Source organism: Oncorhynchus kisutch, linkage group LG29, assembly GCF_002021735.2.
Source record: "Oncorhynchus kisutch isolate 150728-3 linkage group LG29, Okis_V2, whole genome shotgun sequence".
NCBI lineage: Eukaryota > Metazoa > Chordata > Actinopteri > Salmoniformes > Salmonidae > Oncorhynchus > Oncorhynchus kisutch.
This window is the reverse complement of record NC_034202.2, coordinates 25,603,758-25,623,423: the sequence shown is the minus strand read 5'-3', so window position 1 is coordinate 25,623,423 and position 19,666 is coordinate 25,603,758. Positions and strand designations below refer to the sequence as shown.

At 41.7% G+C, this 19,666-nt stretch overlaps 1 protein-coding gene across 2 annotated transcripts; it reads left to right on the top strand.

Annotated features, from left to right (window-relative positions):
• Positions 1 to 1,194: 1,194 nt before the first annotated feature.
• LOC109874303 (sodium/glucose cotransporter 1-like) lies at positions 1,195 to 19,162 on the top strand. Of its 2 annotated transcripts, XM_020466159.2 has the most exons (14): positions 1,195 to 1,416; positions 5,254 to 5,325; positions 5,869 to 5,973; positions 6,262 to 6,321; positions 6,422 to 6,526; positions 6,688 to 6,793; positions 8,267 to 8,347; positions 8,546 to 8,757; positions 14,664 to 14,907; positions 15,390 to 15,540; positions 15,681 to 15,849; positions 16,097 to 16,312; positions 16,450 to 16,555; positions 18,151 to 19,162. In XM_020466159.2, exons 1-14 carry the CDS (start codon positions 1,285 to 1,287, stop codon positions 18,363 to 18,365), a joined length of 1,974 nt encoding a protein of 657 aa, XP_020321748.1. In that variant the 5' UTR covers positions 1,195 to 1,284; the 3' UTR covers positions 18,366 to 19,162. The 2 variants fall into 2 exon arrangements, with proteins under 2 accessions (XP_020321748.1, XP_020321749.1); XM_020466160.2 differs by lacking the exons at positions 1,195 to 1,416; positions 5,254 to 5,325 and having other exon boundaries at positions 5,941 to 5,973; positions 6,414 to 6,526.
• Positions 19,163 to 19,666: the final 504 nt, after the last annotated feature.

Genomic DNA, 19,666 nt, shown 5'->3' with positions numbered 1-19,666 from the left:
ATTTTTTAGCTGAGTTTGTAAGGAAAATCAGTAAATTTAAATGAATAAAGTAGGCCCTAATCTATGGATTTCACATGATAGGCCCACCAACTGGGGAGCTAGGCCAAGCAGAATGAGTTTTTCCCTACGAAAGGGCTTTATTACACACAGAAATACTCCTCACTTTCATCAGCTGTCCAAGAGGCTGGTCTCAGACCATCCCGCAGATAAAAAAAAGCCGATGTGGATGTCCTGGGCTGACGTGGTTACACGTGGTCTGCGGTTGTGAGGCCACTTGGACGTACTGCCATTCAAATATCTGGCAAATGTTCTGGTGGACATTCCTGCAGTCAGCATGCCAATTGTACTCTCCCTCAAAACTTGAGAAATCTGTGGCAGTATGTTGTGTGACAAAAGTGCACATTTTAGTAATGATGCTGTTTAATCCATTTCTTGATATGCCACACCTGTCAGGTGGATGGATTGTCTTGGCAAAGGAGAAATACTCACTAAAATGGATGTCAACAAATTTGTGCACAAAATTTCATCAAAATAGTCTCTTTGTGCTTATGGAACATTTCTGGGATCTTTTATTTCAGCCCATGAAACATTGGGATCAACACTTTACATATGGCGTTTTTATTTTGGTTCACTATATTATTATTACTACTACTATAGTTTCCTATTAAACATATCCTACTAAAACAAATCAGAAACCCACCATATGCTCTTTCTCACAGGAGTCCTCAACTCACCTGCTGCCACAGCACTGTCACAGTTTACTTATCTACCAAGAGTTTGATCAAACAGCCCTTTCCATTACGACTAGGTTTAGTGTAATTCTGATAGTGGAGTGATATGCTTCCTAAATTATTTTATTTTTTACAGGAATATGTTTCTTTCCTCCAAGCATTTCCTGTTCGGTTGATCATTAGTTACCCTTTGTTTGCCATTAAACACATTCTTTGATTTCTGACACGTTTGTGAACAATTCAAACATTTATTAATTTGCTGCAATGCACACACGCATTGGCAGGCAAGCTGACACACCTTTTCATGGTCTCTAACACAATATTAACCAGCAGTACACGCATTACACACGCACACACACACACACACACACACACACACACACACACACACACACACACACACACACACACACACACACACACACACACACACACACACACACACACACTTATACCTACCTTTGGGGTCAGTGGTACAGAAGCAACAGTAAAGGACAGAATCTTCATCAACACACCTGTCCTCTGGTCACCTCTGCAGCTCGGAGCAGACAAAATGACAAACGATTATTCTGGGTTCCCCTTAGTTAGGAATGTGTTTAACAATGGCACGGTAGCCCTCAACAACCCGGCGGATATCTCCGTCATTGTGATCTACTTTTTGGTTGTCTTGGCAGTCGGAGTATGGGTGAGTTGCTTAGTCTTTCCATTGACCAGTCTGCAAACTCTTAAACAAATCTGTGTCTATGAATAGTTAACCCCTCAGCAATGATAAAGAGATGCATGGCATGGTTGTCGTCTAATCTCAAGAAAAATTGGTTGTTTTCTCTATTCTGAATACGTTAAAGTCCAAGAAACCTTATTAAAAACCAGTGGAAGCATCTGGATAGTGTTTCCTTCTGAATGATAATATGACAAAGTCCTTAGATGTACAAAAGTGAAATATGAATTATGATATTCTACACTTTCATGACAAAGTTATTTTATTTTATAATGATCCACATTAGCAGACACCAATGGCAACAGCTAGTCTTACTGGGGTCCGACACATAACGAAAAAGACATCACAGACAAAAGGCTTGACAATTTACATACATTATTGAAACTATCGCCCATAAAAAAGCCGTAGTGCACTGTGATAAACTCTGTCCAATGGCTTCAATACAGTGGTACAGTAGCTGCATTCATATAGACAATATCGCTATAGTCTTTAACCGGTATGAATAACCGACTGAATGATTTGTTTTCACATGTAGTGTGTGTATCTATCAGTAACACATACTGTACATGTCAGTACATATACACACAACAAATAATATATACACACAACATTCACGGTCATCTGTTGTCAGATGGCGTCCACATTTTTTTAATCACTAGTAGGTTCTTGGCTAGACTGATGCAGTATACTTGTTTCTGCAGATATTGACCCAATTGGGCTATTGTGCCTGGAACATTATGCCAACGTTCTCCTCAAGTGTAAGCAAGGAAGGGCATGTCTGTTGTTAAGTATGAATGTCAAGAAGCCTACACTCACTTACACTCTTACAAAAAAGGAGCTACCTAGAACCTAAAACGCTTCTTCAGCCATCCTCATAGGAGAACCCTTTCCACAGAGGGTTCTACATGGAACCCAAAAGGGTTTTACGTGGAACCAAAAAGGGTTTACCTGGAGCCAAAAAGGGTTCTCCTATAGGGACAGCCGAAGAACCCTTTAGGAACCTTTTTTTCTAAGAGTAACAAGTGTACTGACCTTTCAGTGAAGAACCTTGATTGTTTCAATTTATGCCCTCCTGCCAAATGGATAATATTGACAAATGTTTAAGTCACCAAGAATGTTAGAATTAAATTGCTGAGCAATACAGTTGAATGTGTTATATTGTTTCAGCTATGTGTGGAGAGTAGATGTGCACACACACATACAGTACCAACTACTAGGGCTGTCAAACGATTAACACATTTAATCGAGTTAAACACAGCATTTGCTAGGATTAATCACGATTGATCACAAATTCAGAATTTGCTAAATTTCAGCTGTAATTTAAGATTCTTTTATACAAAAAACATTGCAAGAATACTGACGTCTTGATCTTGTCCAAAGTAACAGTTATTAAAATCAGGTAAATTGATAATACACACTTTCTTTAACTTCAATAGCAGTTTGTTTTGAATTGGCATTGTTGTTTTTAGCTGTAGGACTATATACACTACCATTCAAAAGTTTGGGGTCATTAAAATAACATCAAATTGATCAGAAATACAGTGTAGACATTGTTAATGTTGTAAATGACTATTGTAGCTGGAAACTGAAGATTATTAATGGAATATCTACGTAGGCGTACAGAGGCCCTTTATCAGCAACCATCACTCCTGTGTTCCAAACGCACGTTGTGTTAGCTAATCCAAGTTGATCATTTTAAAAGGCTAATTGATCATTTAAAAAAACTTTTGCAATTATTTTAGCACAGCCAAAAACTGTTGTGCTAATTAAAGAAGCAGTAAAACAGTCCTTCCTTAGACTAGTTGAGTATCTGGAGCATCAGCATTTGTGTGTTTGATTACAGTCTCAAAATGGCCAGAAACAAAGAACTGTCTTTTGAAACTTGTCAGTCTATTCTTGTTCTGAGAAATGAAGGCTATTCTATGTGAGAAATTGCCAAGAAACCGAAAATCTCGTACAACGCTGTGTACTACTCCCTTCACAGAACTGCGCAAACCGTTTCCAACCAGAATAGAAAGAGGAGTGGGAGGCCCCGGTGCACAACTGAGCAAGAGGACAAGTACATTAGAGTGTCTAGTTTGAGAAACAGACGCCTCACAAGTTCTCAACTGGCAACTTCATTAAATAGTATACGCAAAACACCCGTCTCAACATCAAAGGTGAAGAAGCAACTCCGGGATGCTTGCCTTCTAGGAAGAGTTCCTCTGTCCAGTGTCTGTGTTCTTTTGACAATCTTAATCTTTTCTTTTTATTGGCCAGTCTGAGATATGGCTTTTTCTTTGCAACTCTAGAAGTCGCCTCTTCGATGTTGACTGGTGTTTTGCGGGTACTATTTAATGAAACTGCCAGTTGAGGACTTGTGAGACGTCTTTAACTAGACACTCTAATGTACTTGTCCTCTTGCTCAGTTGTGCACCGGGGCCTTCCACTCCTCTTTTTATTCTGGTTCCGCTGTGCTAACATAATTCTGGTTCAGCTATGCTAACATAATTGCAAAATAGTTTTCTAATGATCAATTAGCCTTTTAAAATTATTAACTTGGATTATATAACATAATGTGACATTGGAACACAGGGGTGCTGATAATGGGCCTCTGTACACCTATGTTGATATTCCATAAACAATCTTCAGGTTCCAGCTACAATAGTCATTTACAACATTAACAATGTCTACACTGTATTTCTGATCTATTTGATGTGATTTTCTTTCAAAAGAAGGACATTTCTAAGTGACCCAAAACTTTAACAGTAGTGTATTATGTATTTTGGATGTTTGCAGTGTATTTGGAACACTTCCAGACAATGGGATTAATTAAAATGCCCACAAACCTCCCTGGTCTCTGTGGTTGAATCTGTGTTTGTAATTCACTCCTCGACTAAGGAACATTACAGATAAATGTATGTGTGGGGTACAGAGATTGTATCTGTGGTGTACAGAGTAGTCATTCCAAAATCATGTTAAACACTATTATTGCACACAGAGTGAGTCCATGCAACTTATTATGTGAGTTGTTAAGAAATGTTGTACTCCTGAATTTATTTAGGCTTGCCATAATGAAGCGGTTGAATATTTATTGACTGAAGATATTTCAGCATTTAATTTCTATTAATTAGTAAACATTTCCAAAAACATAATTCATAAACATCTAAATTTATTCAATTTTAAATTCAGGCTGTAACTATTATTTTGGGGAAAAGTCAAGGGGTGAGAATACTTTCAAGGGGTGTGAATACTAACCTCCACTGTTGGAGGTTAGCATTGGTAATGGTGAGACATTAGCATGCTTTGGGTACATTATCTTTGTGCCTCTAACTTTCTCACTCATTATTTACGATGATCTGTAATCATGGTAGCATCCAAATCAATGTAGAAGTGGTCACAAACATATTATATTATTTGTTTACAATAGAAGTGATGTAGTCATTGCGTGCTAGGAAAATGGGACCAAATACTAAACGTTTGACTACTTTATTACACTAATTTGTCCAAATACACGACACCTTCAAATGGAGGGACTCGATCAGATATGTATGAAAATACCCTCAAATAAAAAGTTATATTCTGTACTGTCCCCTCATATGAAACATTTGATCTCAAATCCAAAATGCTGTAGTATAGAGCCAAATTAAGCGTTTTAGCTTCATTGTCCAAATAAATAGAGGGGGGGGGGGGGTGTACCTCTCCAGTTATATACAACTGAAAGAGGTGCTACTTACTGTATTCATGTAACCACAAGGTTATTGATCCCTGGCACATGGATATAGTATCTCAAAACAACTCAATGATCCCGTCTAACCTTTGCAGGCTATGGTGAGCACAAACCGAGCCACAGTAGGGGGATTCTTCCTGGCAGGAAGAAGCATGGTGTGGTGGCCTGTGAGTAAAAGTCTTCTCTCAGGACAGTTTATTACATAGTATCTCAATAATACATTATGACATTCGAATGCATCTGTCTCTCTCTACTTTGCTGGCCACTGTTTGTGACACTGGCCCATATTTGGAAAGACACACCCTGCTCTCCTGAACTATCCCAATACTTGCCTGTATTGGAAATGTCCAGCTCATATTTAAAATCAGAAAAATTATGTTATAAGGGCATTATGTTTTATCTTGTTGCATTGGAGGTCCACAAATACCATACCTTTCATTTTAGACTGATCGGTTCCCAACCACCCAATAATTTTACCATGACACATAGTGCCTAACTTAATTTCCTTCTATGGAACTATGGACTATGGACTTGGCAACCCTTATCCCTGTTATCCTACATGGCATGCCCTTTGCTGTTGTAAATGTTCCTTTATGAATGAAGTGCTCCTCAATGACCTTCCATATCCAAATACTGTGAAATAATATAACTACTTTCTGTATAAATTGATAATGAACATTCCTCTGTCCTTCTTCTATCCCCTTTCCCAGATTGGGGCATCTCTCTTTGCCAGCAACATTGGCAGTGGGCATTTTGTTGGCATTGCAGGGACTGCGGCTGCAGCTGGAATTGCCATTGGTGGATTTGAATGGAATGTGAGTGGCAACGTCTAAAGTAAATACCATGATAACCTCTTAGGCAAACATCATCATAAAGTCTGACATCTGATATTATCACTCATCTCCATCTTTATTGCACTTTAATTGTATAAAAGGTGATAAATAAATGATCTATACATTCTGGGGCCGATACGCCTGTAGGTTATTGTGTCGATCGATACTTGAGCACAGCAGTGGATAAAAGCAGTAGCACGTCTAGTAAAAAAGGTTAATCTGTCATTTCATGAATTCCCCATCTGAGCCCTTAGAATATGTGTTTTTCAGGCCCTTGTGGTGGTGATCCTTCTTGGATGGCTCTTTGTGCCCATTTACATCAAAGCTGGGGTGAGTACAACCTTTTGTGTTATTAGAGAGGAATTACCATTTTACCAAGCCATTTCAAGTGCTATTCTAATGTGTAATCACGTATACTGGAGGTGTTTAGGTCGTGACCATGCCAGAGTACTTGAAGAAGAGGTTCGGAGGGCAGCGCATCCGCATCTATCTCTCAGTGCTCTCACTCTTCCTCTATGTCTTCACTAAGATCTCAGTAAGTTCCTCATATCTCTGTTCATTGTATATCACTGATGTTCAGTCCATAAAAAATGACTAGGCATGTACAATAGCCCCATTTAGTCCATATAAACCCTTCCGTTGTCCCATTGATAAAAACTCTCTGCTCTTTCTTTTCATTCTCTCTCTCTCTGTCAGGCGGATATGTTCTCTGGAGCCATCTTTATTAACCAGGCTCTGGGGCTGAATATCTACCTAGCTGTGGTTCTCCTACTAAGTATCACTGCTCTATACACAGTCACAGGTATACAGTACTTATGTATATGCTCCACTTAGTGGTGGCTAGTGGCACTTTAAATGGGGAGGATGGGCTCATAGTAGCTGGAGTGGTACTCCCTCACCAGCCTCCTTTGTCACTTACTGTATATACTATATAACTGCATATATAACAGCAATATATAACTAATTCACTGAGAGGAGCCCTAGATCAACTGTGTCCCTGTAAACCAATATGGAGCTCTTACCTGTAACGCTAACTGCACTTCATCGCGATCTTGCGGCATCACTACAGCCTGGGGTTTGATCCCATCAGCTGTGACCGGGAGTCCTATAGGGCGGGGCACAATTGGCCCAGTGTCGTCCGGGTTAGGGGAGGGCTTGGCCGGGGGGGGGCTTTTCTTGGCTCATCGCGCTCTAGTGCGCGATGAGACAAGGATATCCCTGCCGGCCAAACCCTCCCCGACCAGGACGAATCTGGGCCAATTGTGCGCCGCCCCATGGGCCTCCCGGTCGCGGCCGGCTGCGACAGAGCCTGGGCTCTGCGATGCAGTGCCTTAGACCACTGCGCCACCCGGGAGGCCTTCTAGCGACTCCTTGTGGTGGGCCGGTGCCTGCAAGCTGACTTGGTCGTCAGTTGAACGGTGTTTCCTCCAACACATTGGAGTGGGTGCTAAGAAGTGCGGCTTGGCGGGGCATGTTTCAGAGGATGCATGACTCGACCTTTGCCTCTCCCGAGCCCTTTGGGGAGTTGCAGCGATGAGAAAAGATCGCAATTAGATGTCACGAAATTGGGGAGAAAAATTTGGTGTAAAATCAAAAAATAAATAACCAACTCATCATCAACCTTTAATTATTTGAATCAGCTGTATAGTGCTCGGGCAAAAACCAAAACGAGAACTGAGAGGGGGTCTGGGAAGTTTGGGAAACCCTGCTCTATAGCAGGTTTACTAAACCCAATCCTATAAATAGATTGACTCACAACATCAAGTACTGTGATGCACACGTGACAAAGCAATCGTTTCGCGCTAGAGTCAACAGCAAATGATGTGTGTACTATTATTATTTTATTTTTATCATTATCGCAAATGTACAGCACTGCTGAGGGGGAGTTATTACATTTGAGTCATCTAGAAGATTACTCTGGATAAGAGCATTAGTGTTAAGTGCCTTACCCAAGGGCCCATCGATCGATTTTTCACCTAGTCAGTTCAGGGATTTGAACCAGCAACCTTTTGGTTACTGACCCAATGCTCTTAACTGCTAGGCTACCTGCCACCCATTGATTCTTTATGATAGATGAACATCAAACGAGCAACTGGACCATTAAAATACTATCCCTTTTGACCATGGGCAATCATTACAGTTAAAAATAAAATATCACATTTATAGTGTAAACGAGTACTACAGGAGCTTTCCACAGCTTAGTCATGTACAACCCTATATAAATAATGATTGGAATTGTATTGTGCTGTATCTCACTAAGTGTACTGTACCACAGGTGGACTGGCTGCAGTGATCTACACAGACACTTTGCAGACCATCATCATGGTCGTGGGATCTTTCATCCTCATGGGTTATGGTAATGTCTTTTTATGCATCTATGTACCTCATGCTGCCCGGTCCCTCTTTTCCAGTTCCAATAACGCCATCTCTTCCTCATTGTCGTCCCCCTGCTATTTATCTGGCCTCTCTTATTCCTCTTTCTACTTTTAGTTCATTGCTACTACTAGTTCATCTGTGATCCCAGTTTCTAACCCTCTCCTGTCTGTCTCCTCAGCCTTCAATCAGGTGGGAGGTTATGAGAACTTCCAGGAGCGCTACATGATGGCCATGCCTACTCAGACTGGGGTCAACATCAGTAAGAGATGCTACACCCCTAGGCCTGACTCCTTCCACATCTTCAGGGACGCGGTGACAGGGGACCTGCCTTGGCCAGGCCTGGTGTTTGGTCTCACTGTCCAGGCCACCTGGTATTGGTGCACTGATCAGGTAGCCTACTGCTCTGTAGGGAATTAATAAGTCTAACACCCTCTCTCCCTCCTTCATTCACAGGACAAGTACACACTCATGTCATGTAAACACACTATCTACCCCCACACACTAATTTGTGCATCATTATCATGGCCACTCTTTCCAAAATAGCTCTAAGCTTGTCTTAGCTTAAGTGACTACCTTATGAAGAGAGGAACATTTTTAGTTAGACACAAATGCGCTCCCACAGACTAAGATAAGATTAAAAGCCAGGCACACAGGTGACTATGAACAAAGAACAGGATGTTGATTCACTCAACCACTCACAAATGAGCACTCACACACAGTAAATACACAAGTTGAAACAGCCTATTACATCTGCAGAACTCAAAGCTTCTCTTTTTTATTGTTTATTTTATTAAAACATACAATCTACCTGCAGTAAAGCTGCTCAACATTTCCATAACATTCAGTCATCTAACACAGGTATTCTCAAACTGGGGTACGCGCAATGCTGTCGGGGGTACGCCAAATAAAAATGTGATTAACATACACACACATATATACACACACACATATATATATACATATATACATATATGTATATGTGTATATATATGTGTGTGTGTATATACAGTGCCTTGCGAAAGTATTCGGTCCCCTTGTACTTTGCGACCTTTTGCCACATTTCAGGCTTCAAACATAAAGATATAAAACTGTATTTTTTTGTGAAGAATCAACAACAAGTGGGACACAATCATGAAGTGGAACGACATTTATTGGATATTTCAAACTTTTTTAACAAATCAAAAACTGAAAAATTGGGCGTGCAAAATGATTCAGCCCCTTTACTTTCAGTGCAGCAAACTCCCTCCAGAAGTTCAGTGAGGATCTCTGAATGATCCAATGTTGACCTAAATGACTAATGATGATAAATACAATCCACCTGTGTGTAATCAAGTCTAAGTATAAATGCACCTACACTGTGATAGTCTCAGAGGTCCGTTAAAAGCGCAGAGAGCATCATGAAGAACAAGGAACACACCAGGCAGGTCCGAGATACTGTTGTGAAGAAGTTTAAAGCCGGATTTGGATACAAAAAGATTTCCCAAGCTTTAAACATCCCAAGGAGCACTGTGCAAGCGATAATATTGAAATGGAAGGAGTATCAGACCACTGCAAATCTACCAAGACCTGGCCGTCCCTCTAAACTTTCAGCTCATATATGGAGAAGACTGATCAGAGATGCAGCCAAGAGGCCCATGATCACTCTGGATGAACTGCAGAGATCTACAGCTGAGGTGGGAGACTCTGTCCATAGGACAACAATCAGTCGTATATTGCACAAATCTGGCCTTTATGGAAGAGTGGCAAGAAGAAAGCCATTTCTTAAAGATATCCATAAAAAGTGTCGTTTAAAGTTTGCCACAAGCCACCTGGGAGACACACCAAACATGTGGAAGAAGGTGCTCTGGTCAGAAACCAAAAGCAACACAGCACATCACCCTGAACACACCATCCCCACTGTCAAACATGGTGGTGGCAGCATCATGGTTTGGGCCTGCTTTTCTTCAGCAGGGACAGGGAAGATGGTTAAAATTGATGGGAAGATGGATGGAGCCAAATACAGGACCATTCTGGAAGAAAACCTGATGGAGTCTGCAAAAGACCTGAGACTGGGACGGAGATTTGTCTTCCAACAAGACAATGATCCAAAACATAAAGCAAAATCTACAATGGAATGGTTCAAAAATAAACATATCCAGGTGTTAGAATGGCCAAGTCAAAGTCCAGACCTGAATCCAATCGAGAATCTGTGGAAAGAACTGAAAACTGCTGTTCACAAATGCTCTCCATCCAACCTCACTGAGCTCGAGCTGTTTTGCAAGGAGGAATGGGAAAAAATGTCAGTCTCTCGATGTGCAAAACTGGTAGTGACATACCCCAAGCGACTTACAGCTGTAATCGCAGCAAAAGGTGGCACTACAAAGTATTAACTTAAGGGGGTTGAATAATTTTGCACGCCCAATTTTTCAGTTTTTGATTTGTTAAAAAAGTTTGAAATATCCAATAAATGTTGTTCCACTTCATGATTGTGTCCCACTTGTTGTTGATTCTTCACAAAAATACAGTTTTATATCTTTATGTTTGAAGCCTGAAATGTGGCAAAAGGTCGCAAAGTTCAAGGGGGCCGAATACTTTCGCAAGGCACTGCATGTGTGTGTATGTTAATCACATTTTTATTTGTGTATATATATGTGTGTGTATATGTGTGTGTATATGTGTGTGTGTGTGTGTGTGTGTATATATATATGTATATATATGTGTGTGTATATGTGTGTGTGTGTGTGTATATATATATATATGTATATATATGTGTGTGTATATGTGCGTGTGTGTGTGTGTGTGTGTGTGTGTGTGTGTGTGTGTATATATATATATATATGTATATATATATTTTCTGTCTGCATATATATATATATATATATATACACACACACATATACACATATATATATACACATACACACACACACATATACACATATATACATACACATATATACATGTATATACACACACATGTGTATATATATATATATATACATACATACATACACATCTTTTAAAAATGTTATTAAAATGTTATATTTTGTAAAAAAAATAAAAAATCAAACAGTCCATTTATATTTTCCAATAGGGCTATACATTTGGGTGAGGTTTTTTCTCTCGCCTAAGTAGACTCGTTTCACTGCAAAAAATAAAATTAAACAATCTAGAGTTCAGCGAAATAACAACAAAATGTCAAATACAGGTAGCCGAGTCAAATAATAAACATCCAATCACATTAACCGTTACTCTCTCGCGGGAAACCTTCACTCTTGTGCAGACATTTAGAAATGAAACATGACCATTTGAAAAATTAGCCACAGGAGTTTTTTGAGCAAGAATAAAGATGTGTTTCGAGTAGTAAGACGTGCATAAAAGCAACAGGTACCATTAATAAGAAGGGGCTAGAAGCATTTTATATGGTGAGCTACCGAGTGGCTAGGACAGGCATACTATTGTGGAGGACTTAGTTCTTCCTGCTGTCGCGGATATGGCTGGGACAATGCTGGGGGAAAAGGCCCCCAAAAATATACAGACAATGTCTTCATCAAACAACACTGTTTCACAATGCATCAGTGACATGGCAAGAGATTTAACAATTACTGCTTTGCATACAAGCCAGTGAATTCTATGCGTTACAGCTGGATAAGTCAACAGACGTGGCGGGCCTGGCACAGATCCTGGTATATGTTCATTACGTTTATGCGGGGTCAATTAAGGAAGACATCTTCTTCGGCAAACCAGTGGAAACCAGGACAACATGAGAGGATATTTTTTAAGTACTGGACAGCTTTGTGACATCAAATGGACTTTGGTGGTCAATATGTGTTGGTGTCTGTACTGATGGCGCAAAAGCCATGACGGAGACATAGTGGAGTGGTAACGCGCGTGCAAGCAGTTGCTCCCGACGCCACTTGGGTACACTGCAGCATCCACCGAGAGGCTCTTGCTGCCAAGGAGATGCCTGACAGCTTGAAAGACATTTTGGACACTACAGTGAAAAGCAAGACCCCTGAACTCTCTGGTATTTTCTGCATTATGCAATGATATGGGCAGCAACCATGTAACTCTTTTGCAACATACAGAAGTGCGTTGGTTATCAAGGGGCAAAGTACTGACATGTTTTTTTTTAATTGAGAGACGAGCTTAAAGTTTTCTGTACCGACCATAATTTTCACTTGTCTGACCGCTTGCATGATGATGAGTTGCTCACACGACTGGCCTATCTGAGTGATGTTTTTTCTCACCTGAATTATCTGAATCTAGGATTACAGGGACTCTCCTCAACGATATTCAATATGCGGGACAAAATTGAAGCTATGATTAAGAAGTTTGAGCTCTTTTCTGTCTGCATTAACAAGGACAACACACAGATTTTTCCATCATTGTATGATTCTTTGTGTGCAAATGAACTCAAGCTTACGGACAATGTCAAATGTGAAATAGCGAAGAACCTGAGAGCTGGGTGCGCAATTACTCAGTTACTTTCCCGAAACGGACAACACAAACAACTAGATTCGTCATCCCTTTCAATGTCCTGCCTCCAGTCCATTTTCTGATATCTGAACAAGAGAGCCTCATCGAAATTGCAAGAATTGGTTCTGTGAAAATTGAATTCAAATCAGAAGCCACTGCCAGATTTCTGGATAGGGCTGCGCTCAGAGTTTCTTGCCTTGGCAAATCACTCTGTTAAGACACTGATGCCCTTTGCAACCACGTACCTATGTAAGAGTGGATTCTCGGCCCTCACTAGCATGGAAACTAAATACAGGCACAGACTGTGTGGGGAAAATGATTTAAGACAGACTCTCTCCAATACAACCCAACATTGCAGTTATGTACATCCTTTTAAGCACACCCTTCTCATTTACCTGTGGTGAGTTATTCACAGTTTTTGATTTACAAATAAGGTTTTAATACGTAAGATGGTTACAATGATTGATTATTATTATATTATTTGTGCTCTAGTCCTATAAGAGCTCTTTGTCACTTCCCACGAGCCGGGTTGTGACAAAAACTCACACTCATTCTTATGTTTAATAAATGTATTGTATAGTGTGTGTGTGGCAGGCTTACAATGATGGCAAAAAACAACATTTGAGAGTGCGCTGACCCTGGTGCTAGAGGGGGTACACAGCTGGAGGTTGAATGTTTGAAGGGGTACGGGACTATAAAAAGTTGGGAAACCACTGATCTAACAGACTCCCATCCATAGCGACCCACAGAGGCAACCAGGGTCATCGTCCTGCCCAAGTCAAAACGGGGACCCAAACCAGCGACCTAAAGGCCACCGGCCCAAGCTCCCAACCGCCAGGCCACCAACATCCCTCCAGTTTCCAGAGAGGTGCCCATCAACCATCCGAGAGACCGTCCGTGTCAATCAAACATATTTTTTTGTTTATTTTTTATCTTTGACCTTCATTCTATCCCCTGCCCAGCAACTCCACTCCCACTTGTCCCAAGTTCCATATCCCAACCCTCAGCCCATCCCACCTATCTTTCAAATCTTATCTTAGTTTCTGTTTGTCTAATTCCTATCGGATTCCCCCACTTGGCTGAGGCTCACATGCATTCTACTGTGCTCAGCAATTTGGGTCATGTTTGGAAAGGAAAACATTTAATTTGATGAATATTTCAACTAGAAAAGCTGCATAGTGGGCCTCTCGAGTGGTGCAGTGGTCTAAGGCACTTCACTGCAGTAGTAGAAGCGTTATTACAGACCAGAGTTCAATCCCAGGCTGTGTCGCAGCCGGCCGTGACTGGGAGACCCATGAGGCAGCGCACAATTGGCCCAGTGTTGTCTGGTCTAGCGAGGGTTTGGCCGGCCGGGTGTCCTTGTCCATTAGGCTCTAGCAACTTTAGAGGCAGGCTGGGCGCATGCACTCTGACTTTGGTCGGCAGTTGTATGATGTTTCCTCTGACACATTGGTGCAGCTGGCTTCTGGGTTAAGTGAGCAGTGCGGCTTGGCATGGCCGTGTTTTGGAGGACGCATGGCTCTTGACCTTTGTCTCTCCTGAGTCCATACGGGAGTTGCAGCGAAGGGACAAGACTAACTACCAATTGTGGAGAAAAAGGTAAAAAGTACAAAAAAAGCTGCATAGTGCATACACATTTGTGCCTGTCAGTAGATCTGTGTTTGTATGGAAGTAAACCCGTTTTTTCCCTCTCTTGATATGGATTCTTGGCATATTCAAGCAATACAGCGGCACCATACTTACAGAGTTCTGTATGCTTTGACCATGAAAACTGAGCCTTGAAGATTCAATCCATCACCTCTAGTCACTGGAGGCCTTTTTTCTCCCCTGTCCTCTAGGTGATTGTCCAGCGCTGTCTATCTGCCAAAAGTCTGTCTCATGTCAAGGCTGGCTGCATCCTGTGTGGCTACCTGAAGCTGTTGCCCATGTTCGTCATGGTCTTCCCTGGCATGATCAGCCGAATCCTCTACCCAGACGAGGTGGCGTGTGTGGACCCAGATGAGTGCCAGACGTACTGTGGTGCCAGCGTGGGCTGCACCAACATCGCCTATCCCAAACTAGTGGTAGACCTCATGCCAAATGGTGGATAACAGAAGACTCATGTACAGATGTAGAATCTTGATTTGAATCAGTTTGCTACAGCAGGAAAAAAAATGCTGCAGCAACAGGAAAATGTGAATTATTATGTAGGTTACAATTGGACATTTTTGTATGGGTTGATACATTTTTCAAAAGTCGAAATTACAAACTTCTGAAGCATTTTTAAACCGCAAATACACTACAAATGTATAATATCCTATATCTGTAGTAATAATGACAGTCCTGTCACCACTACCAACACCAATACTACTGCTACAAATAATGTACTATTGTACTAAATACAGCACTAGTCCTTATACCAGGACAATAGTTGTCTTCTACAACCTACCATCACATTTGTTTGTCTCTTATTCTTTATCTTTTCTCTTTTCCACACCTATCCACCTCCCCTCCCTCCCATCCTGTTCTCCTTCTCATTACCTCCTCCCTGCTCTCTCTTCTTGTCCTCCCCCTCTCACCTGCAGGTCTGCGAGGCCTGATGCTGTCGGTGATGATGGCGTCTCTGATGAGCTCCCTGACCTCCATCTTCAACAGTGCCAGCACCCTGTTCACCATGGACATCTACACCAAGATACGCAGCTCTGCCTCCGAGAAGGAACTCATGATCGCTGGGAGGTACAGTAACACACATCTCTGCGTGCTCAAGTTCTTTGGAGTTAAATTGCTTTAATGCATACGTCACTATGCTAGTGTTTGTGTATGTTCGTATTTTAGATAAATGGGTAAGATTGATTGTATTATCGTTGTTTTTAAAGGGTATTTATCCTGGTTCTGATCGGGGTGAGTATAGCGTGGATCCCTGTGGTCCAGTCTGCTCAGAGCGGCCAGCTCTTTGACTACATCCAGTCCATCACCAGCTACCTGACCCCGCCCATCGCAGCCACCTTCATGCTCGCCATCTTCTGTAAGCGTGTTAACGAGCCGGTGAGTCTCCATCTAAACCAAACTCCCTGTGATATAAACTAGTTTACTTTAGTTACTTGTTGTTTGAACTGGTTAATTTAACCTGTGGTCTAATGTAGTGTAGTTTATCTGTACTCTGCCAGTTTGGCTCAATGATCCCTGGTTACCACGTTCACCATTTACTGTCTTGTTCCTGATAAAGTTTTTTTGTGTAATAGGAAGTGAACCATGAGAAAGTGTTGAGTAACTCTCCTTTCCCCCCCTTCAGGGTGTGTTCTATGGGCTTATGATAGGCCTGGCCATTGGCCTATCCAGGATGATCGCTGAGTTTGCCTATGGGACGGGCAGCTGTGTGGCCCCTACTAACTGTCCTGAGATCATCTGTGGAGTCCACTACCTCTACTTCTCCATCATTCTGTTCTGCATTTCGTGCTTGGTGATACTCACCATCTCCCTCATGACCAAACCCATTGAAGACAAACATGTAAGTTACAAATACCAAACTGATTTTGTTATTCTTCCATCCATGAATGCTAATTGTATAAAAACTATTTCTAGCTATTTCTAAATGAACTTCTCCCCATTTGTTTGTTCCATGCATCTACCTCCCTCCAACTCCAGTTGTACCGGTTGTGCTGGAAGCTGAGGAACCACACAGAGGAGAGGTTGGATCTGGAGATAGATGATTGGACAGAAAACCAAGAATCAGACTATATGGATATTGAAGGTAAGAGAGGTCTCTCTCCCATCTCCATCTGTTATTCCGTGACATGCAGTGCCTTCGGAAAGAATTCAGACCCCTAGACTTTTTCCACATTTTGTTACGTTACATCCTTATTCTAAAAGGAGTTTTTTAAAATCCTCAGCAATCTACACACAAAATAAAACAGAAATACCTTATTGGCATAAGTATTCAGACCCTTTGCTATGAGACTCAAAAAATTGAGCTCAGGTGCATCCTGTTTCCATTGATCATTCTTGAGATGTTTCTACAACTTGATTGAAGTCCACCTGTGGTAAATTCAATTGATAGGACATGATTTTGAAAGGCACACACCTGTATAAGATCCCACAGATGACAGTGCATGTCAGAGCAAAAACCAAGACATGAGGTCAAAGAAATTGTCTGTAGAGCTCCGAGACAGGATTGTGATGAGGCACAGATCTGGGGAAGGGTACGAAGAAATTTCTGCAGCATTGAATGTCCCCATCATTCTTAAATGGAAGAAGTTTAGAACCACCAAGACTTCCTAGAGCTGGCTGCCCAGCCAATCTGAGCAATTGGGGGAAAAGGGCCTTGGTCAGGGAGGTGACCAAGAACCCGATGGTCACTCTGACAGAGGTCTAGAGTTCCCATGTGGAGATGGGAGAACCTTCCAGAAGGTCAACCATCTCTGCAGCACTCCACCAATCAGGCCTTTATGGTATAATGGTCAGACCGAAGCCACTCCTCAGTTAAAGGCACATGACAGCCCACTTGGAGTTGGCCAAAAGGCATCTAAAGACTCTCAGACCATGAGAAACAAGATTCTCTGGTCTGATGAAACAAAGATTGAACTCTTTGGCCTGAATGCAAAGCGTCATGTCTGGGGGAAACCTGGCACCATCCCTACGGTGAAGCATGGTCGTGGCAGCATCATGCTGTGGGGATGTTTTTCAGTGGCAGGGACAGGGAGACTAGTCAAGATTGAGGCAAAGATGAACAGAGCAAAGTACATAGTAATCCTTGATGAAAACCTGCTCCAGAGCACTCAGGACCTCAGACTGGGGTGAAGGTTCACCTTCCAACAGGACAACGACCCTAAGCACACAACCAAGACAATGCAGGAGTGGCTTCAGGACAAGTCTGAGTGGCCCAGCCAGAGCCCGGATTTGAACCTGATCAAACATCTCTAGAGAGACCTGAAAATAGCTGTGCAGTGGTGCTCTCCATCCAACCTGACTGCTTAAGAGGATCTGCAAGGAGAATGGGAGAAACTTCCCAAATACAGGTGTGCCAAGCTTGTCGCTCCATACCCAAGAAGACTTGCTGTAATTGCTGCCAAAGGTTCTTCAACAAAGTACTGAGTACATGGTCTGAATACTTATGTAAATGTGATTTAAGTTTTATATTTGTAATACATTTGCAAAAATGTCTAATAACCTGTTTTGCATTGTCATTATGGGGTGTGTAGACAATCTAATCAATTTCAGAATAAGTCTGTAACATAACAAAATGTGGAATAAGTCAAAGAGTCTGAAGACTTTCCAAAGGCACTGTACATAGAAATGTTTTTATCACATCTACACACACATCCCTACTGTGTTTGTGTGTCTGTGCAGATCCCACAGAGGAGCCAGGCTGTTGTAAGAAGGCAGTATTGAACTTCTGTGGTTTGGAAAAGTCGGATGCTCCCGCGCTGAGTGCTGAGGAGCAGGCTGAGCTGCAGAGGAAACTCACAGACACATCAGAGAAACCCCTGTGGAGGAATGTGGTCAATGCCAATGGCATTATCCTCCTGTGTGTCTGTGTCTTCTTCCACGGTTTCTACGGTTAAACATCTCCTCATCCTGGACCTCCACTGCCCTAGAGTCTGGACTGTCTAACCATAAACTTGAGTAGTCTCGTCTTTCAACCCTGAAATCCCCACCAGACTCACAGGCCCACGATGCACTGTACATAGCAACCTCTCTTACACGCCCTCCCTCTATCCATCATCTGGGGGCCTGAAGTGGTTTATCCACACCCCTGTAACGTGGTCAATGCTACGACCGCCTTGGCTTCAAGACACCCTGCTCCATACCTGTATGACTGTCCTTGACACTATCTGGGAGTCACAAAACTCCTTTGTTAGGTGTTCTTTGCTTTGTGGACTTTTACATTTTGTGTATGTACGATGAATGTGTAATGAAGATAGTAATGAGGATGATGATGGAGGATCTGAATAGGACTTAGTGTCCAATGGTATCCAATGTTTCTTTCTGCCCTTCATGAAGTTACTATAGTTTGGTATATTGCAACCACTAGGTGGAGCTGCAGTATGAATAAACTTAAGATTGAACAGTATCATTACCAAGGTAACACTGTACGGCCAGTGGATATAATGCATGACATGTACTAACTTTGTAATCTAATTAATAATGTATTCCATCTTAGTTAGAAAAAAGTTGAACACTAACATATTTTTCAGAGAGGAAGGGACGCACAAACTCACACATTCGATCTCCTACCTTGAATCAAGCCTGGTTTTTGTGACGTTCTATCAAAGACAACATTTTTTTGCCATATTTAATATTTTCTCTAGCTGTCATTTTGTTTTGCTACGTGCTAATGAATGATATCTCAAGGATGGAAGGAGCAGGGAATCTTCTAATTATTACTGGAGTAATAATCCACTCAACACACACACACACACACACACACACACACACACACACACACACACACACACACACACACACACACACACACACACACACACACACACACACACACACACACACACACGAGCCATGACCCCCTGCTTGTCACAACACTAAGTGCACCTGAAGGACCAACAATGTAAAATGCCACGGCCAAGGTTAGTTTACACTCTGTTAGTGTAAGTATACCTGTTGCAAGAAGTATACCCTAACCCTGGACTGGTATTAGAGTTGTTCCATGTAATTTCAGCAGACCATGACACCCACCATCTCTGTTTCTAACTAAAGAAATTGTTAATTTAGTTAGAAACAGATAAAAGCATTCCTGCAACTTTATGTTGTTGAAAACTATTTGAACTCTAAAATTAAGTCTTGATTGCACAAAATTGGCCATTTCAATTTATAGAATTCATATAATATGAAATAAATACAGTAC

Coding starts and splice junctions, on each gene's coding strand:
- LOC109874303 (XM_020466159.2), top strand. CDS start 1,285: ATGACAAACGATTATTCTGGGTTCCCCTTAGTTAGGAATGTGTTTAAC. Junction 1,417..5,253: donor TCTTGGCAGTCGGAGTATGG/GTGAGTTGCTTA, acceptor TAACCTTTGCAG/GCTATGGTGAGCACAAACCG. Junction 8,348..8,545: donor TTTCATCCTCATGGGTTATG/GTAATGTCTTTT, acceptor CTGTCTCCTCAG/CCTTCAATCAGGTGGGAGGT.